This window comes from Nelumbo nucifera, chromosome 8 (genome assembly GCF_055504915.1).
Source record: "Nelumbo nucifera cultivar China Antique chromosome 8, China Antique-T2T, whole genome shotgun sequence".
NCBI classification, from domain to species: domain Eukaryota; kingdom Viridiplantae; phylum Streptophyta; class Magnoliopsida; order Proteales; family Nelumbonaceae; genus Nelumbo; species Nelumbo nucifera.
Genome location: NC_142656.1, coordinates 12599593 through 12624376, shown reverse-complemented (window position 1 = coordinate 12624376; position 24784 = coordinate 12599593). Strand labels below are relative to the sequence as shown.

At 38.1% G+C, this 24784-nt stretch overlaps 3 protein-coding genes and 1 long non-coding RNA gene across 8 annotated transcripts in view; 2 read left to right on the top strand and 2 right to left on the bottom strand.

Moving 5' to 3' along the window:
• LOC104592308 (paramyosin-like protein) overlaps positions 1–7210 on the top strand; it is a 30634-nt gene extending 23424 nt beyond the window's left edge. For 4 of the 5 annotated variants that reach the window (XM_088892935.1, XM_010251610.3, XM_010251612.3 and 1 more), the window contains 2 exons: positions 5187–5309; positions 6621–6987. In XM_088892935.1, coding sequence (XP_088749061.1) covers positions 5187–5309; positions 6621–6668 — 171 coding nt within the window. In that variant the 3' untranslated portion in view covers positions 6669–6987. Of the gene's footprint in view, positions 1–5186; positions 5310–6620; positions 6988–7075 lie in introns of those variants that run through there. The other variant, XM_010251611.3, reaches the window with a different exon arrangement.
• Positions 7211–7479: 269 nt separating this feature from the next.
• On the top strand, positions 7480–8071 carry LOC148789634 (uncharacterized). Its single transcript, XR_016079421.1, has 3 exons — positions 7480–7620; positions 7750–7837; positions 7934–8071. It is a non-coding gene; the product is annotated as an uncharacterized LOC148789634 (long non-coding RNA).
• On the bottom strand, positions 7610–9578 carry LOC104592309 (gibberellin 3-beta-dioxygenase 1-like). Its single transcript, XM_010251614.3, has 2 exons — positions 8946–9578; positions 7610–8520 (listed from the first exon to the last, which is right to left on the bottom strand). The coding sequence occupies exons 1-2, from the start codon at positions 9440–9442 to the stop codon at positions 7881–7883; spliced, it is 1137 nt and encodes a 378-aa protein (XP_010249916.1). The 5' UTR covers positions 9443–9578; the 3' UTR covers positions 7610–7880.
• A 9973-nt stretch (positions 9579–19551) lies between these two features.
• LOC104592306 (gibberellin 3-beta-dioxygenase 1-like) lies at positions 19552–21112 on the bottom strand. Its single transcript, XM_010251608.3, has 2 exons — positions 20500–21112; positions 19552–20417 (listed from the first exon to the last, which is right to left on the bottom strand). The coding sequence occupies exons 1-2, from the start codon at positions 21075–21077 to the stop codon at positions 19793–19795; spliced, it is 1203 nt and encodes a 400-aa protein (XP_010249910.2). The 5' UTR covers positions 21078–21112; the 3' UTR covers positions 19552–19792.
• Between the last annotated feature and the right edge of the window lie 3672 nt (positions 21113–24784).

The window sequence follows — 24784 nt, the reverse complement described above, 5'->3', positions numbered from 1 at the left end:
GATGATGTATTACTTGAAGAGTGAGATGTAGAAACAGTAGCCTCCAAGTGATTTAACAACCTTCCATACTTTTCAAATTCTGCCTTCATTGCTGCCAACTGTTCAATGGTTGATTTCTCTTCACTCTCCTTACTTCCTCCTTCCGGTGCTGTGGCAACACTAGCTGTCTTAGGCTTTCCTGTCTGACCGCCCTTCTTAAAATTGTTGTTATTCTTAAACCATTCAGGAAGAAGATCAGGATGAAGCTTCCAGCAAGTGTCCTTTGTATGCATCGGTTTCTTGCATCATTCACATACCTGCTCCTTCTCAGTTGGACCCTTCAGCTTTATTCCAGCATGTGCAAAGTGTTCTGTAGGTGGACTCTGTAACTGAACCTGCCGCCTACTCTCCTCACTACTCACCATAGCATATGCCTGGGCAAGAGTAACCTCATCTTTGGCCAGAATATTCTGCCTAATGATGTCAAACTCAGGGTTGAGTCCAGTAAGAAATTCAAAAACCCTATTTCTTTCCACCAACTTCCTAAACATTTCTGAATCATTCTTAGTCTCCCATGCAACCGTCTCCATAACATCAATTTCCTACCATAAGGATTTCAATATAGAATAGTAGATTGCCACACTCTTCTCCCCCTGTCTTAGGTTCTTCACATCACTTTTCAGCTTGTAGACTCTAGCCACATTCAACTTCTGTGAATAAGTTTCAGTAGCACTGTCCCAGATCTCCTTGGCAGAGGACATCTAGAGATAGTGTTGACTTATATGATGTTGCATAGAGTTGACCAATCATCGTATGACAATATAGTTCTCCTGCATCCATTTCTCAAATTCAGGGTCTGTCTCTTCGGGTTTTTTACTGCTTGTGAGGTACCCAAATTTTCCTCTACTACAGACATAAATCCTTATAGATTGTGCCCAAGCAAAATAATTTGTCCCATCTAGCTTGATTGTGGTCACACCAGTCAAAACGGAATCTACCGAGCCAAGCCTGAAAACCGGCACCTACTTGAACTTACTTCCGTATTGCTCCATTAATCAAACGAAAATAAAAAAACCAGAAATTTGGTCTTTATAAACTCACTTGAAGTCAAACCAGTACCCAGATGCTTGAAAACTAGGGTTTCACTGCGTTCGGCTATTGGGGGGAAAGAGAGAAGATGCAGCCGCTCCTACTAGAGCTTTCCAATCTCTTCCAAACCTGAACCGCCCTCTTTTAGAAGTCAAAAGACACCTCCCAAGCATAGAGCGCCACACCCAATGCTTCACTTTTATTTGTAACCTTGAAAATCTCTAATCAGCTAGGGTTTTGAGCAGAAACAGTACAACACCACTTCTTGGCAATGTCTGGCCAGATTTAAACTCTCCAAATCCTCTACCAACTAGGCAAAAGATCCTCCAAACTGTAGAGAACCTATCTCTCCATACACTCTCTTGATTGAAGGGTGTATGGGAAAAGAGAAAGAAGAAAAAAAGGAAGAAAGAAACCTGCTTTGATACCAAGATGTAAATCAGTCCTCTAAAACTGATGTAAACTTGGAAAAAATAGAGAGAAAAGAGGAAGAAAAGAAGAGAACAGCAGTACAAGAGAAAGAAGATGGAGAAAAGAGGAGGAGGAAGAAGAAGAGATCGAATATCCCTTCCCTCCCTTCTCTAATCCTTTTACTAAACTTCAATCTTAACATAATTACAAGTATGCCCTTAAGTGGGCGGCCAGCTAGGCAGTAACATAAAGAGAACTAGCAAAAAGAAATAACAGGCCCATTAAGATAGGCCCATTAGCTAACAGATAAATAAAACATACTACAAGAAAAGATACTAGGGCCCATTCGGCCTAGTCTCTTTACAATATGAATGTCTGTATATGTATGTACTTTTAAACTAGGGGCTATTGCTTGGTGTATTTGTAAAATCTCGGATTGACAAGCATCAGAATATGGGTCTTCATCTGAAAGAAGCCACTTTGTGTAACAAACGTCGAAGGTTAGGTCTGTATCCAATTTTACCCTCCCAAGACCCTAGGTATCTGGGGCCCACATTTGGTAATGGCCTTTTCTTATGTATGTGCTTTTCAATGAAGTTATTCCAGTTCTTAATCTGAAATTAGTTCTTTTGATAGCAAAGAGGTATAGGCTTAATTTTGTGTCTCCTATACTGCACATTATCTGTATGGAACCTTGTGATTTTTCCAATATAATAACAATGATCATGCCCTGTTGTGTAGTCTATTTTCCTGGAAAAAACAACTTAGTCCCACCGTGAACATGTGCAAAATCTTTAATAGTCACTCTGTTGGGTATGATAAATTCTGGGACCTGTTTGCAAAAAGGAACACAGTTTTATTTTTCTTTCAGTTCATGTTGCTGGTGTATTTTTTTTCTTTTCTCTTAACACTGTAAGCACAATGAATATAGTGGAAGAATTCAAATCATAGTAATCTCCATAGATGCATGTGACAGAAGTTTTCTGTGAGCACGAATGGCCTATTTCATGACTGAATTGTGTTTGATTTCCAAATCTATACTTGTTATTCTTTTTGTTTCAGAGTTTTAATGGATTGGGTATATTATCAATACATGACCAATCACATAAACAAAATACCAATAGATATTGCTGCAAAAAAGCTACAATTAGAAGTCGAGCTTTGAATTGTCATCTTAAGTTTGTTGTTGCATTCTCTTGTTATGTTTAATTGGATATCAATAATAGAAGGCATCTATATTACAAAATATAATTTTGCTTGCTTGATTATAGGCATTTAACCATGTGCAAATGGGAGAGTTTTGCTAGATAACTGAAAATTTGAGGAAATTGGGAAATACTAAAAATGTATGATTGTGTAATCAAGATCTAAAAAAATAACAATTCATTATATACCACAAATAATAAAATATAAAAAATCTTAAATAGCCATCAAAGGGAACATCATCTATTCATTGTCATGCAACGTGAACATCCTCTAGAACCTAATTTAACTTTTATAGCCTAACTCTTTAGCTTTGAGGCTCTCTAAGATAATCTCTATCTTAGATTGTGAGGAAATTATTACTATTTATATAATTTATTATAAAATTAATTACTCTTAAATTAGTTATCCAGTTAATTTTTTAAAAGAGCTTTATATTCTGAAATCCTAATTCAAGTTGTTATTCAAATGTGTAGAATCAATAAATCCATTTACTTTTTTTTTGTAATTTTATACAGAAGTTGTGGTTTATGCATGTTTTATGCCATGTGATTATTTCCAAGTTCATCTTCCTAAATATTTGGCACTGCCTCTTGAAGCAAAGTGTAAATAAAGAGCAATTTGGGGTTTGATGGTGGAATGGTATGAAAAGAGACTATCCTCTTTGAAGGATAAGTACCTTTCAAAGGGAGGGAGGGTGACATAAAAAGCACATTAGTTAATTTACCAGCCTACTACCTGTTTATGTTCCCTATTCATAGTAAGGTAGCTAAAAAGTTAGGAAGAATTCAAAGAGAATTGCTTGGAAAGGGTGGAGGGAGGATAGAGATTTATTGGGTTGATTGGGAGAAGACGTATTCATCAAAGGAGGAAGGGGATCTTCAGATAAAGAATTTGAAAGTGGTAAGTGCTGCATTGATGGGGAAATGACATTGGTGGTTTAGCATTGGAAGTTAACAGTTGGTGGAACGTGGAAGGAGGTTGTAGAGGCAAACTATGGAGCAAGCAATGGAAACTGGGATGCAGGAGTGGCTCATGGCACATATATATGCCCTGTTCAGAAAGGGATTTATAAATCCTTTGAGGCCTTCAGAAAGGGTACAATCTTTAAGTTAGGTAATTGAGAAAGGTACAGTTCTGAGCAGATACATGATGTGACAATAGGCCCCCAATCTGCATCTTTCCCTATATTCCTTTTCCAAGGATCAGGAAGTAAAAGTAGCTTTTTTTTTGCCAGTTAGAGACAACGACATTGTTTGGACTCCATAATTTCATTGGAACCTTCAAGACTAGGAGGTAGATGAAGTAATGGCACTCAGGTTGCAAAGTCAACAGCCAAAACAGCCAAACACAGATTCAAGAGATGCAGGGTCTGGATTTAGGAGGATGGAAACTTCTCAGATATCATTAGCCAGACACCTCATCCCAGTGGGTGACAGCCCTTTTCCGAACAAAATAATTTGGGAGTTCCAGGTTCCATCTAAAGTCTCTTTCCTTGTTTGGATAGCAACACTTGGCAAATGCTTGACCTGTGACAAGATAGTAAGTAGATGCATGAGCATTCTACAATGGGACTGTGCTTTTTGTGACTATGAGGTGGAAATGGATAGTCATCTATTCATCTATTTTCCCTTCTCTCTCACAAAATGGAAACCTCTCTTTAAGTCGCTTAATATTAGTTGGATCCTTTCTGGATCAATTCAGTAGCTGGTGGAGGTGTTGTGGATCAGGAAGGACAAATGTGTGTGGTATACATTTCCAGCTGTGGTTATTTGAGCTGTCTGGTTAGAAAGAAACAAAAGAATCTTTAAAGGAAAAGCTTCAAGGATAGAGGATGTGTTAGGAAAAGCTATGGGCAGGCTGTGATCTTGGGTCTTGGTGAATATAGTCTTCAGTAACTGTTTCACTCTTTCCTGTATGAAAATGATCTGTTTGGAGTGTAAACGGGAGATTTTAGTGCTAAGTCAAGTCCTTTGTATCTGACTATCTGTTACTAGAGTCTATTCCTTGGGTTACATCAATACAGATCCTCTCTCTATGGACAGTGTGGCCTCGTTGTAAGGCTGTATTGTTGTAGTATCAGATTTTTATCTAATACATTACCTAACAAAATTTTGACATAGTGATAACGGAATATATGTTGTTAAAGTGACTATTGTTACCACAAGCCTAGGTTTAATAAACATCCACACTTTTGGGGTGCTCTGTCATTGTCATGGGCCCTATTCTTTCATTACATCTATGCATATTCTAGCTTAGGATGGATTTAAAGAGAATTAGAACAATGATCCCTCTTTGATCTGCATGGTTTGTCATCTATTCTCTATTCTCTATTGTCATGTTATTTGTTTTATTTTCTGTAATTTGTGATTCATTATGATCCATTATATACTTCAACTTTTGTTTGTAATTTCGTTCGTTCATAGTGTTAATTTTTTGAGTCTGTATACTTGTTATTAACTTTTACCGTTGGAGAATGTAACTTTATCTACACCCTTTTATAGAAACTGGAAAGGGTACAGCTTGGGCTTCAAGCAGAGCAGAAAGTTTGTGATGCCCTCAAGGAGAAATATACTGCAGCTATAGCAGAGCAAAGGCATTGCTCTTCCCTTCTCAAAGCTTTTCAGGTGAACACCATTGTCATGGAATAACTATAACTAGTGTTTTAAAAGTGAGAACTGCAAGGGGTCCAAGAGCTTAAGGTGTAAGGCACAATGGAAGGCTGACACCTAAATAAAGTGAAGTATCACCTATGAAAAATTAAAATATAACAATATGCAAACCTAAATTCTTAAAGAAGAAAAGTCCTAATTGCTCAATTGGTTTGAGCATTGTGTTGTTAACAAAGGTTGTAGCCTTGTAGGTTCAATTCATATATGGACTAATCAGCTTCAGCATCGGAAATTATAGTTACAACCTACAAATGCAAATGACCTATTCAAACATAAAATTCAAGGTTAATTTATCAAAATATAGCAACAAGGAAGTGAAGTGAACCTAGGTTTGGGTGAGGTGAACTCCCATGAAACGAGGTTCCCTTGTGAGCCTATGCATACCTTTTAAAACAGTAGGAATAACCAAGGACTTCTCTACCAAAAACTAGAAAAACAGCAAGGACATGTTGATACTCATCTGCACCCCTAACTGATTGAAAATTTGCACTTATTGACAGTGCAAATTTTGCACACCAAAAACTGATGCAAAATTTGAACCACCTTCTTCCTCTCATATAAAATGGGAACCACATTATTTTGCTTCTCCCAAACAACCAACTTTTTACTACCCTCATTTCCTCTCCTATAAAGTGGGGACCACATCATGTCACTTCCCATTTTATTCCTCCCAAATAAACAGGACAAAGTAAAATCTGAAGCAAAAATGAACCCGAATTTGCACTCAGAAAGAATGGATGGTTGCAAATTTTTAGCTGGATTTAAAATTTTAAATCTGAATTTTCATAGGGGCCATTACATGGTACAATGGTAAAATTCCAGTCTTACAAACATGAGAGAATACGGGTTCAATTCTGAGAGCAGCCACTGCATGAAAGAAATACCTATGAGGTCACACATCCAGTCTACCCCTCCCAAGACCCAAGATGGAAAGGGGCAACATTGGATAATGGTCTTGTTACATGCTGACGCTGACGATCTTGTAATTGAATTTGATCAAACATCCCGATGACAATTTCACTGGAGTGATGGACTGGTTGTCATTGATCACGATATTTAATAAAATTGTTATATTGTCTCCACATGCTAAATTCCTATAATTGAACAGTCCCTAGCTTGCTTGCTCGGTGTTGTCATTTTGAGGATTGAAATCCATTATATGCACCAACAATCACCTCATTCTATTCCTGACTTCCTGTTGGTGCCACATGTATTAAATTCATATAATATTCATTTCTTTTAATTAGAGCTTGATGGTTTTCTCAGGAGGAATGTGCAAGGAATGAGAGACTTCGCAGCCAATCTTCCGTGTAAAACAGCTTCACAATGGAAGCACTCAAGCATGTGTTATGTTAAGAATGTAAATTAAAAAATAAAAAATGTTCAGTATTCACTCTACTTCTACTATTTTTCTTTCGTTATTTTTACTTTTCCACATTGTCAAAAGTTCCATCTCCCTTTTTTGTTAGTGGGTCGATCCATCCATTGGGTCCCTTTTATTCCGTTAGTACAATTCCTTCAGAGTTGTAACTCCGAGTCCGATTGTGAAAGTACAATAAGACAGCTATAATTGCAGGTCTATATTTAAATGAACCGACTCCTGTTTAAAAAAGAAAATTACAGTTGTTAATCAGGTGACTGAAGTGTTGAGAGTGAGTGGCATAGGTCACACTTGTGTTTCCGTATTACTTTTCTACATGCTGATGTTTTCCTGTCTCCAGACTCCAGAGTAAAACTCTATACTTGGGGTGGAGTTTCCTTGGCCATAGCGTACTTACCAGTGATGAAAAAGATGGCTACAAATACATTAAGACGGTAAAAAAACTGGTTGTTGCCATGAGAGAGAGGGCGGCAGGGAGTTCTCAGGCTGGCCTGGCAGTGTCAACGAGCACGTGGAAGCACAACAATAACATCTTCAACACACAATGCTATGCCCAACATTGAAAGGACCGACACCGGTGTCTTTACGATAAGGCCGAAAATCCCATTGAATTTCAAGAAGAGAGAGAGAGAGAGAGAGGAGAGGGCCCAAGCAGAGTCGAAAATGACAAACATGGCCCTCTCACTTTCTTCTTATAATATTGTGTGAAATTTTTGGTAGTTTTCCTGTGTCATCTTTTGAGGGATTGATCTCATGATCAGATGATCTAACCCCATTATTTTTTTCTCTTATCTTGATGATTGTCTTATTCATGGAATAGGGTATCCTCATTCATATCCGGGGCAAGAAAGTGTCGGTTTGTGTGTCCCCTACATGAATATTCAAGTAAGCATCTTTCCCTATCTTTTTTTTTTTTTTTATATACACAGACAAGGGAAATACAGAGACCGTTTGTTTTGCATTCATTGACATGATTTGATGTAACTTATCCGCTTGGGCCCTTGTCCTGGGAAGTAACCGGATTCCCCTCTTTTATTTACCCACAACCGTCCAAGCGAGGAGAGTCCCTAGAACATGGGCAACCAATAAAGCAACAACCAAGGTGATAGTGAAGATGATCCTTTATATGCAAACTGATTATTCTGCTAGCTGACTTTTACGCTGTTGTGATCATTCACGTCGACAAATCCGTTTACAGGGTTGCAGAGGCGAACTGATGATAGTGCCTTGTTGAAATGCTTTGCCTTGGTTCCGAGATACTCGGCCCATGTCACCGGGCGATACAGTGGTGGGTGGTTTGGGTCGACTAGACTTGAGATGGGTGAGATTTGAGCGTTTGTTGGTGGTCCATACAGGTACGCAACCGAGAGGCGGTGGTGGGTCCGGTTGACGATGGCACGATGTAGAACGCTGGGGTATTTGCCATTGGAAAGAATGTGGAGGAGGTCACCGACGTTAACCACAAGTGCACCCCGGAGTGGAGGTACAGTCACCCACCCTGCAGCTCCATCTCTCAGCACCTGTAGCCCGCTTGTGCTATTCTGATATAGCACCGTCAGAAGGGTTGAGTCTGTGTGCGCGGCCAGACCCATGGCCCGGCTTGGGTCTGGGCAGGCTGGATATGAGTTCAGCTGCAACGCGGCACAGACACCTCCGGACTCGCCTTTGGAAGCTGCTGCTGCCCACTTTATGTCATCCTTGCTTATACCCAGTGACCCTAGCATCAGCCACATTAGCCTCCCGGCAAGCTGTTTCATCTCTTTCTCATACTCTTCCATTACATCACTGCATCATCATCATCATCACAAGAGAAAAGAAAAGAAAAAAACATCAATCGCTGTGTCTTAATTACTTATCAGCTGGTACCGTATATATCCAAATGGGGTGGGGTATGACCGAATGAATGAATTATATGTAGTTATTAATATCTCATATTAATTATGATATAGTATAACTAGCTATATCATTGATAAAGGAAGAAAACAATAAGTAGATTTCCTCCTATGTTATCGATCTCTCCATATCTTCCTGGTGGAGCGTTGTCACCATTACTATCTCAACTAGCTAGTTGCAGAAGTGCTGGCTTGGATTTATTCTAGACTCCTTATAATTTGTTTTGTGTTGCACGTGAATGCACCTAGTTAGTAGATAGGTGTAGGTAGAGACACATCACACATCACACATGGTTAGGATGAATAATTAGTAATTACCAGAAGTTGCTGTAATCCAGTGGCCAAAGTTGGCGGGCATGTTCGACGGGGGAACCAACGATGGTAAAGCCTTCGGACCACATGAGTTTGGGGAAGAAGGAGGAGATTCGAGCGAGGCCATAGCCGGAAATGCCATCAGGCGGCCTTGCGGCCTTGAGCTTCTGGTGGGGAGGGAGAGAGAAGAGACGACGGCCCTGGGACTCGACGTCGTCCAGCAGACGCATGGGGAGGCCATGGTTGGTGACTTGGAAAACACCCCACGTCTTGCATGCATGTCCAACAAGCTTGACTGCATTAGGGTCAGTGAGATCGATCACAGGCGGCACGGACTCAACATCAAAATTGGAGTCCTCCACAGTCACAGCAGATGGGTAGTCATCGAGTTCTGGCCAGGCATGGGAGTCGGGTACCTCTCGTACTGATTCCAAGTCCAAGTGATTATGTTGGAGGTGGACAGGGTGGGCTCTGAAGGCATCAGAAAGTCTTGAAGGCGGCATATCGAACTCAAGTACACAAACCACAATTGGTGGCGATCGAGACGAAAGAGATAGGGCGAGAGCCTAGCTAGCTAGCTAGCAATGAGATGGATCTAACTTTGGGAGTCAGTTTATAACAAAAGGGTGGATGGATGCAACACGCAATGACTACTGGAGTTAGAATTAATATCGATAATAACTTGTAGTGTGGAAGCAGTGGAAGTACTAGTGGTATATAGTTAGTAGAGAAGAGTAGAGAGAAGAACGTAAGGAAGATATAAGATGGGGGGGGGGTTGTGAATTGTGAGGGTATGTGGCTATATATATATAGAGAGAGATGATAGCCAAGAAGGCGACAAGGTGGGCGAGAGTGGTTTTTTGGAGGGAGTGGGTGTCTTTTGAGTGGTGTTGGGGAGAGAGTTGATAGAAGGGGACAAGATAAGAAATGGGTTAGTGTATGTGTATGCTGGACAAGAGAACTAACAAAATAAAAAAAAGGACCATCCGGTCCTTTAGAAAACAAGATCTTTGAGAAATAAAAAGTAGGGCATCTCTCTATCTCATATATTCATTCAATTCTTCCCTTGGGCCTTGGCCATGGCCATGGCCAAGTAAGAGAGGGAGAGGGCCTCTCCATGTGCCTCTGTCTTGTCTTCAAGTAGAAAACCATCCTTGTCATCCTCTTGGATCTACTTCTCTCCTTACAAGAGGACAACAACCCACCCTTCTTCATTACTTTGTGCAAAATGACCAAATTGACCTTCTCTCTCTCTCTCTGTCACTCACTCACCCTTTTGGAGCTGCTGAAGGTGAAGGTGAAACTGCTTAACTTCAATACATCTATATAGACTACAACAGTGAGAGGAGTGGTTTTTTTCTAGGATAACCTAGCTAAAAGATGTTTATCCAAGCAGAAAGCAGAGGCAGCAAAGCTAACTCTGATTGCTAAAGCCATGGGAGAAAACAACATCTCTTAGGGCACTCTTTGTCATCTACCATAATGAAGGTTGGATGGATGTCATTACACTTTTTCCTGGATTTTTGGCCATTTCTATGAAAAGTAGTAAAGTTTGTTTTGTACTTAGCGGGTGCATTTGTGTCGACTGAGCTGACCTAAGTGGGTCTGCCTAGCTATGACCACCACAAAAGTTGATATGTCCCTTAACGTCCCTTGGTTCTTTCATTCTGTGATCAAGTAACCCCCACAATGTCCCGTGGACCTTTTTCAGTTTGCTCCTTCTCCTTGGGCAAGATGACGCCCTCCCTCTCTTTTTGTTCCTCCTCTCTCTCTCTCTAGATCTCTCTGGTCTCTCATCTCTGCATCACACTAATGGAGCCAAACCAAGTGTATTGAGATCACAATGCTTCTGATATGCATGCAGAGGCCTTTCTCTCTTATCCTCTTCCATGAGCTGCTGGCCCACTCTGTTGCATGCGACATGCCCACGCGAGGTAGTGCACATACACATTCTGTTCACGTGGCACACACAAGCAGCGGTCAGATTGTCATTTTTCCTTGGATTTGATCGGCCAATGACTTCGTTTTGGTTAGAAGTTTTCTCCATGCATGGTGCCTATCAAAAAAATTTTGATTATTTGATTTTATCCATCCATTATCCATTATCCATCTCTCTCTCTCTCTCCCTCCTCTCTTGCAACTTTTTCAAAGCTTGTCATCCTTAATCCTAGCTGGTGTTCCAGTTTTTCTACCAGAGCCCAATTATATTTAGAATACCTTAGATTGTTGATCTCTTCCTAGAGAAACTGTCACTTACAGTTCTGATAAAAGCTCTGATGCTGAATACATCACTATTTAATTTGTTAGACACCATGGTTAGTACTGAGAAGAGTTTCCCAACTAGATCTGAAGGTAGTTTGCAGAAATAAGAGAAACGCCATGGGTGATGAGAAAACAGAACAGTAATCAAAATTAAAAGCTGGAGGTAAATTTTGCTAATTAAACCCACTCCTCCTAAAACTGACGGTGTTTTTTTTTGTGGCTGAGCAGCAACTGAACAAATGACCGTGTGGGTCTGGAAATTCCATTAGTAATTCCATCTGCATGCATGCACATGTACGTACGGAAGTACTTGCATGCATGTCTATCTGTTCATGTATTTATTTATATACTCTCTCTCACTCTCTCTCTCTCTCTTCATATATATATATATGTAGGTATATATACCTCTACACTTCCATATATATACTTCCACACCTACTCTATTATTGCTCTCGACTCTAGTAGTTTTATTCCAAATTAAAGCTGGTTATCCCTGAGCAGATAATTACAAAGAGGTTTTGGTTTGTAATTGATCACTTGTATATGTTTGCCTTTATTTGGTCAAAGGTTTCCAAGAAAGAACCATATAAGCTGTTTAAGGTATTGAACACGGCAAGCAACCATGTCCCTCCATGTGATATCTCTCTCGCATTGTTTCAATTTATATGGACATCTCTACATCTTTTGCTATTGCAATTACTGGAGAGATAATTATTAATCCTATATGTAGTTCCAAGGTTCAAAGTACATAAAGATATTGCATATCGTGCAATTCAAAGGGGCCAGGCTCTTTTATTATTATTATTATTTTTTAAGTTTGAAAAGTTGAGTTAGGACACTTCTGAGAACAGTATTAACCTTCAAAAATGGCCGATGTCCTTATTCTTAGTATTTAGTATATTAGTATATTAATTATGAAAATAAGGAAATGTTCGTTCTTCTTAACTCTTAAGAGGAATCTTTTAACTTTAAGAGAAAAATGGTTATTCATTTCCTCTTATCTCTTAAAGTGCAATAATACAACTTTTTGTTTTTCAATGATACCCTTAAAAAGACAAATAAAACTCTCATAAATGGCGTCAAAATGGGTATTTGATCATTTTCAAAATTCAGAATTCAGAACAACATTTTCTGCATTCAGTGTTTAGAGAGGAAAGAAAAATTCACAAATACCAATATACCTCTTAATATAATTATTGCACATTTAGGTGTCAGACTTTAGAGCAAACCAACAGGCCCTTAAATGTTATAGAATAAAAACCTATTCAGGAATCTCATGTAACACTTGAGTTTTTAGGTTGAATAATTCTTTGAAATGGTAACAGAGTCTGCTTGACTAAGTGGTCTAGTGTTTGATCCTCGTGGCCTTCATTATAATTAATTAAGTAGCTTGGGGGGCATGTTAAAGAATAAAAATCTAGATAGTACTCTATCTACTAACTCAACTATATAGCCCAGATTCTTACTTAACAGGAAAGGAAAGGGTAATACGCTTATGAAAGAAAATTAAATGATGAAGCTTCTGTCATTCTTGTGCATTATTGGAGTTGATCAGAAATGGGCAAAGCCTGCATGATGTCTGGTAGAACTGCAAGCTTTTCATTTTCATTTAGCTTGCTTTCAGTATAAGCCAAATCAGAGTGAGACCCCCACCTACTGGTCCTACAGAAGATTCTGATCCACACCATTGGCTTTGATACATACATACATTAATTAAATCACAGTCAAATGAGTATGGCGTCCTTTTCGACGGAGCCAAAGGTTTGGATTTCAAATGAATGGTAATTATGATGGTACTAGCATTAGAACATCAGTGTGCTGCCATTGGATATCAAGACTGTGACCTGTCACAGAGACGTGTCCTCGTACTTGTGGAAGTAAGGTTTTGATCAATTTGGACCGTTCAACTCAAAGTGTCATCCATTGGGCGTGGCCCACAGCCTCTTTTGGATTTAGCCCATGGTTTAACTTTGGGCTCTTCATCATCTAATTTAGGTAAGTCATGGGCTCCTGGATGAATGCGTGGTTCTATTATCATAAGACGTCCATCTGTCAATCATATTGATCGTTTGTCTAGAGGATTATTCTATTCTTAGAGCGACTAGAGCTCTGAGTGGGTTGGGCAGACCCGATAGAATCGAGTCGAATTAACCAAGTTATATAGAGTCTGGGTCATTAGATGTCAATTACAAGTATGGCTGCCTATTAGAATCGGGTCAGACCTATATTTGGTTCAGCTCTGGTATGTTATTACATAGCCTATCTGATTCTGATTCTGGTGATTTATTTTATAGGATCAAGAACGGGATCAGACCTGACCCTTTGAGAGAAGTATTTTGTCTTGAATAGAAACACCACAAGAAAGAGTCAGCACATACAGAAGAAATAAATATTCTACTGGTGGGAAACTGAAAATGCAGTACTAATAAATTAAAGGCAGTTTCTTGGGGTTGAACTGCAGATCCCCACTATAGGGCCCTCAATATTGCCACGTCGAAGGTCAGCAGACACCGAGTGAGACCCAACAGCCCAGCCTAGGTTAACTGGATTCAATTGGACAGTAAACAAGAAGGAGGAGGAGGAGGTAATAATCCATATTTACCATTTGTTGCATGCCGTTCATTAATTAAGGCTCGGTTTGGAAAAAAAGTGCAAATTGAAATATGTGCAGTAGTATAAATACAAGGTTAAGAAATATGGTATATAAGATTTTGTACTGAATATATTTATATTTTCACTCTTCCCAAACTGAGCCTAGTATTTATTTGATGATAATGATGGTGATATGGTTGTTTTTTTCATTGAATGAAACAGCTACAAAGTGATAAAGGGGCATTTGATAACAGCACAAGTAGTAGCTGAATTGAATGACTTATTGCTTTGTCTCATAGTGGATGGATTATTGTAACTTGTGTGCTCAATAGATGAATGACATCTTGGGGTGAATACATGAAATATTAATTTATCTATGACTAATTTATCCACTAAAAACAAAAGCAGTAAGTAACTCAGTTGAACCACTTCTGCTATTACCAAACAACCTCTAAGGCAGCCCAAGAATCCACATATGACAATCTTGGGTACTAGCCAGAAGAAGTACTCCATGGTATCTGCTGCATCACCATTTGCTGCAGATTGTGTCGATTTTCAATTCAGTAGCTTCATAACATGTGGAAAAAAGCTCAAAAAGAAAAAAACAGAGGGTCGTCCTTTTTTAACATTTCTATTAAAATTTGTACAATTAACAACCAAGGATTTGTTATGAATACAGCTAATGAGGACAGGGGGATATATATGTGGCCAATCAAGCTAGCTAGTAGAGTCTCCTACCCAATGGACAATCCAGACTGGTTATGTATCTCTAACAACTCAGTATATACACTGTAGCTACAGAGTTTTAATTAGTTTGCCTAGAATTTGATCAACACTCAAAAAAAGTAAAGGAAAGTTCTATAGTCTTGATGTATTTGGTGTATTATTCAATTAGTTATCTATGCACGAGAGAGAGAGAGAGGTGGAAATAATATTTCAGTCAATACCTTCTTAATTCAATGAGAACCCTCAAAATTAATTTGCTTCTGAAATATTACAAAGCCAAGAAAATTTTCAAAACAGACTGAACAAAACTCTAGAATTTCAGTTCAACATAAATCTCCAGCGGTATTTGATGCCATTTTTGTCCCAGCCAATTGTGACATTTTACAAAATCTAAAATTCTTAAAATGAATATATTTATATCATTGAATTTCGATAAATTGGGCCTGGATCAGACAAAAGAACCTTACGCTCAGTTTGCTTTGGTGCAAAATTCATTTGCACTGGTGTAAATGCATGGGAGTGCATGTAGGCTGAGTGTAAATTTGGTTTACTTTTTGCTTCATATTTTACTGAGGTCTCTACCTTATATGAAAATGGAGTTAGGAGGGGCATTGTTTGAGAGTGAAGTAAGAAGGAAGTGAGGTGGTCCCCATTTTATAAGAGAGAGAATTGATGTAGAGGAAGGTGGTGCAAATTTTACATCTGTTTTTAGTATTAAAATTCATACTGCTAGTGAGTGCAAATCTATATTACTATAAAAAGTACGAATGAGGCTTGAGATTTTTGGAATTTTATTTGACTAAAATACCCCTCATTTTGAATTTAGACATTCTTTATTTTGGGGGTAAAAAATATAATTTCAATACCACTATTTAGTTCATTCAATTCATTCTCATTAAATCCTATATTTAAGGTATTAACTCCTATTGATTTCTAATTTTTTTAGCTAAAATACCCTTCATTTTGAATTTGGACAATTTTCATTTGGGGGGCAAAAAATGTAATTTCAATAGTACTATTCATTTTATTCAATTCCCTCACATTAAAACCCATATTTAAGGTATTAACTCCTATTCTCTATTGTTTACAAAAAAAAAAAACTATTCTCTATCATTGAATACTATATTTAAGGTTTTTGTTTTTGGTTTTTTATTTTTAAATTCTATTAATTAAGTATAAATAATGGCTTCCATAATATAAAAACCTATATTTTTAAAAACAACATTGAAATGAAACCATTTTTTCATCTAGGTGGTGGGTAAGTAGTTCAACCATTTGGGCCAAATGGATCAATCCAAAATACCATAATTAAATAATAAAAATTAAAAATAGATAAATATATAAAAAACAAAGAAAATCTGTAGAAAATTTTGGATGCATCACTATTATTATTATGTGTTGTATTAAACATAAGTATGATCTTTTTTTTGTAAACTAGAACTTTATTAAAAGAGAAAAAAAAGGAAGTTTATACAATAGAAATACCCAAATGGAGTATGCAAAAACCCGGGCCACACAATAGCAACCCAATAAATAAATATGATAAAAAATGTAAAATCAAACAAAGTTAAAACCATTTTCTATCTAGATGGTAGATTAATGGTTCAACCATTTGGGTCAAATTGGTCAACCCATGGTTTCATGATTAAAAAATAAAAATAAAGAAATACAAAAAATATGAAAAAAAATTGGGCACATGTCTAATATTATATATTTGACATATTAAAAATTACATGTGATAAATAAGAAATGTTTTTTTATTAATGATAGAACTTGAATATAAGAATTAGAAGAATTGATGTTTAATTTGTGATTCCACTAACTAGGTTAAATGGTTAAATTAGGCCACCATGATGATAACCAAGTAAATGACTAAATAGCCCTTTGCAAGTAAGTGGTTTGGTTGTAAATGGACTAGAAATCATTGTTAGGTGATGGATTACCCATTTGACCAGTTGATTTGACTATAAGATAAAACCATGTTCTAAAAGTCAAATGCAATTGCATTTCCCTCCCAATTAAACAAGTTAACTTATAATGTCATAAAATAAATAATGAAAATACAAAATATAAAACCATTTGATTAGTATTTTAATGAATACCAAAAGAATTTTAACCGATCATACCCCACTAAGAAATTTTAATGAATACCACTTGATTAGTGGCATATGAAGGAACCTAGAGTCACTCCAAAAGGAGAAAATTGAAACATGAGTCACTTGGTCATTTGCATGTAAAATCATATATAAATCTCTTTAAAAAGGTGTTCAATTTAATATTAAAGGGGTAGAAAAGCCAAGGATAAATCGAGAAGGACTTAGGTGGAAGTAATAAAAAAATATGTGTCCATAATTTGATGATGGATATAGTATTGAATGGTGAAAAGGGATTCATATAGCTGATCCCATATGATTTGGACAAAGCTCTTAAACAACGATGATAACCACCTAATTGGTTATCATTTTTATGACATCAATTATACTATGATTTGATCACTTTTCTTTGAAACATGAGCTCTAATAAGAGCATTTAAATTTTATTATCATTATCATTATCGTTGGAAATTGCCACATGCAATGCATGTACACATTTACTAGTGAGACAAAAAGTACAAATTTTGTATCATGTAGGAGTGAAAAACATATTATGTCTTGTTGGCAATCCGAGGATTTTCCATGTGGCACATAAGTGAGGATGGATCTCTGAAGAGCAAGGATAAAATGACGTGGTATCATACTTTTGCATGAATAACTACTTTAGGCTGTGTTTGGTTTGAAGGAAAAGGTAGGGAAAGGAGGGAAAAGGCATCCCATGAAATGAGAAATTGGGGTTTTCTTAAAATTTCCATGTGCTATGAATTTGCTAAGCTAGTATGACTATATTTTATTTTAATACTTATTTGTTGAAGAAACTCTGGCACGAAGAATTAGAGATATAGTCTGACCTGGCGCACCCTTGCTTTTGTAATAATGGAAGGCCTCATCCACATCATCCTCCACGGGGCTAAAAAGACAGATGTCAGATACAAAAAGAGATATAAATGGGCTATATATGTAGGGATATGCATGAATGCTTATATATATATATATATATATATATATGTATATATACATATATATACATAAACCATGTCTACCATTTGGAGAAAATAAGTTCTCCAATTCTGTTTCTCCACCTTTTTGACATATTTGATAGCTTGAGTGGCACCATATAATGGAACCTCTTATTTCTTTCAAGCTCGCTCTATCCTATAACATCATATGGCAAAAGGGTCATTTCTCTTACCTTTTTTGCTAGAGCATTTTTTTTCCTAATCTAATTACTCTAAGGGCTGCTGATTCGTGGAATCAAGTACCAACGAAACCCATTCGACACCACAGCCTGTTCCTAATACACCATTGTAGTGTTGTGTGGATATGTGTGGGGAACAGATTTGAGTTCCTTTATAATAAGAGCGAAACTATATTTACCTTGCGGCAGAAAGCTACTCTCTCTCTCTCTCGTGTAAATTTCAACCCCTACCTTTCTATTTCTCATTTCTCCGATAGATGTATGTATGTATATATGTATACATGTATATATCTATTCCTAATAAATCATCATTCTTTCTCCAATTCTTGCGCCTTGGACCTATTTACAATAAAACCTGAAATTTATTCAGGATATATATTAACATTCCAATTAGGCTTTACTCAAATCTATCCGATTAATTTGATATAATGGATTGGAGAAGAATGCAGTGCACATATACACTTGTTCATGAGCCAGATGGTTAGTTAAGTATGACTATTTGATCAATCTAATTAATTACTTTTTAAAGTTAATTTCTTTATTAATTAAACATATTTGTACAACTTAATAACTCATACATTATATATCAGAGATGATGAACTAATATTCATTGACTTAGCTTTCTTTCTTTGGGTGACCTCTCTCCTATTCAGCCAACCAAATTTCTTCTTCTTGAACAGGAGAAGGAATTAAGAGGAGGAGGAGGAGGAGGGGCAATAGGCTGAATCCATGTCGGGAGAGACCAGTCATTAGGCAAACAACAACATACCAAATAGACAAATCTTCTTCATCACCATGTCGGGAGAGAGTAGCTGGTCACTTCACTTGGGGCAAACAACAACAAACATACCTAGCTGCTCCGAGGCCCACCACTAGGTTGCCACATGGAATCCTGGGTCAGCCCCTGCTAGGTGACTCAACTAGATAAAAATCAACACTGTCCATCAGGTAGGCGACAGTCTAGATAGGCCACATGTTCAGTGGGTAATACAGATCAGTTCAGCACCCCACCATAATCAGACTCTTGTCCCTGGCTGATATGTTTCTCTCAAGAAATTTTAAATTCAAGGGATTTCCCAAAAAGAGGGTTTCCATTCTCACATGGTGGTGGGGGGAGTATCAAGCTCTAAATCGCCACATGATGAGAGGATGACGCCAACTTATTGTGGAATGTGGAGCCACATTAGCCGCCTTAGGGTTCTTTTGATGATTTGCTATATCAAAAGTACTTTTCCCTTTTCTTTTCTTTTGGATTTTTCCCCACTTTTGAGGGTGATGACCTTACCCATTTCAAAATTTTCTCTTTCTTTTCCTAGCTTATGCCCTCTTCTGCTCTGGTGACCCACTTCATCAATTAATGTGTCAAAACAAATCCAACTATACTCTCTTCTTAAGATAAACTCATAACAATAATAATTAAAGAAGAAGAAGAAGAACAACAACAATTGGAGGAATAAAACCCCATTTTCAGGCCTTAATTCTAGCTCCTAACTTCTTATTATTGTCAAGTGTCAACCAGTTGGATAGGATTTGGGTACTTGGGTTTAGTGCTCCAATTAACTGTTACCTTTGAAGTTTGAATTGGATTTGCATTTATTACGTACTAAGGAATAATAGTGGCCTGATTAATTGGGTTTTGCTTGTCTTGTTTACAATTCATTTTAAGGGTCTAATCCCTTTGTTTATCTTGATCATTGCAGGAATTATTGTCCCTTCAAGTGTCGTATGCTGAATATTAAAATAAAAACACTCAAACAACGACAAAAGTTGGTTCATTTGTTGTTTTGGACTCATTGATGTGATTTCATATTAAATTATTCCAATCCAATAAGTTTCCAACTAAGTAAAATTCCATCCATCCACTAGAATTCTAATTGAATTTGGTTGGCCCGGCCCGACCCGTTACTCATCCCTAGGAGGCTAGCTAACAGGATACCTGTCTAATGATTCATTCATACAATATTGTCTCTAATTAATTTTGATCATTGATCATTCATGTCCAAGGAACCATTCATGGGTGCAAGCTGCTGCAGGCGAACTAAAGAGAGCGCCCTGTATAGATGTTTGGCCTTGATGCCAATGTACTCTTTCCATGTCAAGGACCGATAGAGAGGCGGGTCACCGGGGCCAATCAGCTTGGACAACGGCATGATCCGGGTCTCAGTGGATGGACCATAGAAGTAGGCTATTGATAATCTCTGGTTGGTCCGGTTCACCACTGCACGGTGGAGGACGGCCGGGAACCGTGCGTTGGAGAGGATCTGGAGCAGGTCGCCAACGTTGACGATGAGTGCACCGGCCAGGGGAGGAACCGAGACCCACCCAAAGCCATCTCTGAAGATTTGCAGACCGCTTGTATTGCTTTGGTATAGTATGGTGAACATGGATGTATCAGTATGAGCAGCTAGGCCCATGGTCCGGTTGGGGTCCGGGCAAGCCGGATAAGAATTCAACTGTAGAGCAGTGGTTGCACCTTGAGTGAATTCACCGGCTGGACCAACCCACTTCGTCAGATCTTCTCTGGCCAAGCCCAACGAGCTGAGTATGAGCCTAAGCAGCCTCACGGATAGCTGCTTCATCTCCTTCTGGTATTCGTCCATGACACCACTGCATGAAATCAAAACAGTATATATGCATGTTTTAATAAATTTATGTGTGTATGTGTGAGAAAGAGAGAGAATATATATACCAAAATCTTGTGTAGTTATGGGGCCAAAGTTGATGAGCGTGTTCAGCTGGAGAACCCATAATGGTGAAGCCTTCATGCCACATGAGCTTAGAGAAGAAGGGGGTGATACGAGCACGGCCATAGCCAGTGGCTCCGTCGGGCGAGCGGAGGGCCTTGAGCTTCTGCTCGGCAGGAAGAGAGAACAGACGGAGAGACTCGGATTCAACAGCCTCTAAAAGGCTTATGGGCTGGCCGTGGTTGGTGATTTGGAACACGCCCCATGTCTCACAGGCCCTGCCCACAAGCTTCACGACGTTAGCATCGGCCAGGTCGATAACTGGTATCGGCCCACCAACACCGATCACCGAGCCCCGGCGGCCGTGTGGCTTGTCATCCAGCAGCAGAGACGACGTCCATGCATGGGAGTCGGGCAACTCCCGCACCGAACTGAAGTCCAGGGGAATAATATGTTGGAGGTGGATAGGGTGTGCTGATGATCTATAGGCTTCTGAGAGAGAAGTACTCATAGCGTGAATATAATTGAAGCAAGAGTGCAACTTACAACCATGTATTAATTGAACACATACACATACGCACATATATATATATAGAGAGAGAGAGAGAGAGAAAGATTTAAGCTAAAGGCAGTAGCTATCAGAGGAAAAAGAAGTGGGAGAAGTGGGTGACACGGTGGGTGAGGGTGGCTCTTGGAGGAAGCGATGTCTTCAAGTGGGGTGTTGGGGCAAGTGTTGTTGATACTTGGTAGAATGGGACAACAGAAGGAACAAATTTATGGAAGAAAAGCATCTTGAATCAGCTCCCGCATGAGAAGAGGGCTCTATTTCTCTCGCTTTTAGTGCACATGCCTTGTCCTCTGCTGGAATGAGACACACCCATATGATTTATATCATCACTCCATCCTCTTCTACTTCATTTCTTTTACAAAAATTTTGGGCTCATTTCCATGAAAAGTACTTTTCTGTTATTTGGTTAGGCTTCCGTCCTTGTCTTCTTTGTATATATAATATATTGGCTCTGTTAAACCCTTATTTTCCCTTTCTTAATTTACCATCCCACATCAGTAGCCTGTGGTTATTGCTTTATTTTCGTCATCCCTTACTTATTGCTATATGTTTAAGTTGATTAATTGACATGTATATTGAGCGTTTTTGGGGTAAGCCCCTGAGTCCTAGCTATTATATATAGAAGAAAACCCCTATTCTGCTAGAGCTAGTGGATCCATCCTTCTAGAATTCTTCTCTAAAGTTCCAACATGGGTCAAGAAGGCCAAAAAAAGCAGCCCATCTCTCTTGAAAAGTGCATTATCAGAGATTTCCCATGGTTAGAACTTAGAAATCCTTCATGCATGATTCAAACAACTTGAATCAATTTTGAGTTAATAAACTCATGTCATGTTCCACCTGAAACCATGCATTGACTGAGAATCAATAAGAAGTTATTTGTTACAAGTTGAAGGGACTATATGAATCCAAATTATAAAAACTGATTTAAGCATTCATAGTTTAACAATGGGTTATGGCCGACATTAAACAGAATGCAATGGCAAAACAGGATTACATGCAGCTGACCTCATCTTATATAATTGTCACAAAGCTATTGCATGATGATGATGATGATGAAACTCTTGTCCTACCTACGTCTAGGAACTGCTGTAATTGTTAGAATTAACTAAATACACGTCAAATGGAGATTATTATCATCTACAAGATCAATTCAAATCTTTTATTTTTATTTCTTAAGTGACCCATCTCTTTCTCAACAATGTGGCATTTGATCCACTGGCCTTTACTTTAATATTAGAGACTTATTTGATAGATAATCCGTTTACTCTGTATAACGAATGATCAAAAGCCTTGACGGTAAGAGACGTCACAGTGCGGTAGCTAGAGCATGAGATGGTCCAGCTCATCAGCCTATTTGGTGAGAACCTTTTGGTTTTGGCATTCACCTGCGCGACGGATAGACTATAGCTGGTACCTTATTCACCCTTTGGATTATAGTCGAAATCAGAATGATCTATTCCCATAGTCTGTTTGATTCAAATGAGAATTGCAATCAGCTGGAATAGGCTTTCATTCCCAAGAAAAGAGAAGGGAATGGCCATTCCTTCGAATGAAGAGAATGTCATTCTACCAGAAATGAGTGGGATTCTAATTCCACCCAACCAATCAGTTGGAATCAGAATGGCCCATTCCATTTCAATTCCAAACTCCCTATTTCTAAAAGTCATTCTGTGCAGAACTATGTACAATGGATTGTGGGTGAAGAGAGCTCCTGTAGAGGCAATGATACAGTTTTCTGATTGCATTTACTAGTTAGAACTGAACCATATATATGAAGGGAAGTTCTCGTCATTTCATTTACATTGGAATACTCATTAATTTTCAACAACTCTGACGATTCATATATATCGAGACCAAACCCGTGTATTGTCAGAAGAGAACATGTAATACAAAGCCCTAAACTCAAGAAGAAGATCAGAGATATATTCATCATCAGGGTCAGGGCTCTTGTGCAATATACTTTGTTTGGTAACATTGCTCCTCTTAGGCTTCATGTTAGAAGAAACATGAATGTTATCAGAAATACAGATGATACAAAGAACATAGTTGGTCCCGGTTATCTAAGGGGGTATTGGAAGGAGTGAACTGGATAGAGACCTAGGACTAACCTCTGCCAGTTTTTGCATTAAGTTGCCACTTTCAGAGTCAAACCGACATCCTTATTCTTGTCAGCTCCAGAGTTTATATATCATTACATCAACGCCCTTAATTAAGCTCGTTTCGGTCAGTTTGGGAAGAGTAGTGTCCAAATATAAATATATGTACAGTACAAATGCATACAAAATACAAAGTTTTGCATTCTTTGTATTTGTATTTATAATCCTTCGAAACTGAGCCTTTGGTTTTGTTTAATTAGTGCAAATTACCTGAGTTTAGTATGCAAACTTTGGTTTATTTTTGCTCTGATTTTTACCTTTGTTTTGTTTAAGATTAGAGCCAGAGGAGAAAAATAATAAGTATAATGATGTGGTCTCCACATTTTTAGAGGACAATTAAAGAATGATTTTCCTCCAAACCAAACATAGCCGGATGGAAGAGGAAGGCTGTTTCTTTCGAATTAGCAGTAAAATAAGGAATAAAATAATGTGATCAACCAAGTGACTCGGCTGGTAGGGTTTTTGGCTCCTTGTAGTAGCGGATACTTGGAATCAAATTCTGCTGCACCAGGGTTGGTGGGGGGCTGGTTACCCCATTGTGTAGTCCCATGAAACAAAAAATTAAAAACAAAATTATGTAATCACTTCACATGAGAAAAGATGTAGAGAAAAGGTGGTACAAATTGTTTGTTAATTTTTGGGCAAAATCTATGGTGCATTCTATGAAAATTGTTGCAATATAATTCAAACATGAATGAGTCATTAATAAGAGTCCTGATCTCCTGCCCACAAGAACTCTGCCCATGTCTATCCACGTAACATTGCAGTCACACATAGAGAACATCTCATCCTCCTACATAATATTATGCACGGGAGATGTTCCCAATGCATGGGGGGTAATACACCTTGTGAAACAATGAAAAGAAAATAAAGCCATGTAACATATTTAATGTGATTAGTTGGCATTTGATTCAATATACAATAAATACTCAAAATATGCCATAAGTAAACTGTAATTTTTGAAAATTTTGCATTGAATATGAATATGGATGAGACAAAAAGTGCAACTCATGACTACAAACAAACACATGCAAATCTGAACTAGGTGCAAATTTTGCCTTCGGTTTTGTACTTGCATTGCAACAAGTGAAGCTTTAAGAAATGAAATATTGTTTTAAGATTAAAAAGAATCAGAAATGTAAGGAGAAAATAAACAACATCAACTACTGTTTTGAAAATTCATTTCTTTCTCAAAAAGATCCTTCAAAAGCTATGTAAGCCTTTCAAATTGGCTTTAACGTAGTAAGTATGAAATTCTTAGGGGATGTTCTCCAATATGTATGATTTTATTTTGAAAACAAAACAACTGCCCCCATCAGCAAAAGCCTTTTTCTTTGTGTGTGTTCAAAAGCAAAATCATTTACATTGCCAAACACTCCTTAGTCTCTTATCATTCATTCTCAAGGAAGAATGTTGACTACTGAGATTCAATGTGAAGTACACCAAAATGATATTAAGAACATCAAATCCCATTACCCAATCAAATCAGATTAGGCCACATCACCTACTTTGGTACGTGTTTATTTGTGATTGGAGGTGTTTGAAGTCTCGTTTCTAGCAGATACG

What these genes read in the sequence shown, in the direction of transcription:
- LOC104592309 (XM_010251614.3), bottom strand. Translation starts at nt 9,442, where the DNA reads ATGCCGCCTTCAAGACTTTCTGATGCCTTCAGAGCCCACCCTGTCCAC. An exon ending in CTGGATTACAGCAACTTCTG is followed by an intron (nt 8,521 to 8,945) that starts GTAATTACTAAT and finishes ATGATGATGCAG; the next exon opens with TGATGTAATGGAAGAGTATG.
- LOC104592306 (XM_010251608.3), bottom strand. Translation starts at nt 21,077, where the DNA reads ATGTGCGTATGTGTATGTGTTCAATTAATACATGGTTGTAAGTTGCAC. An exon ending in CATAACTACACAAGATTTTG is followed by an intron (nt 20,418 to 20,499) that starts GTATATATATTC and finishes GATTTCATGCAG; the next exon opens with TGGTGTCATGGACGAATACC.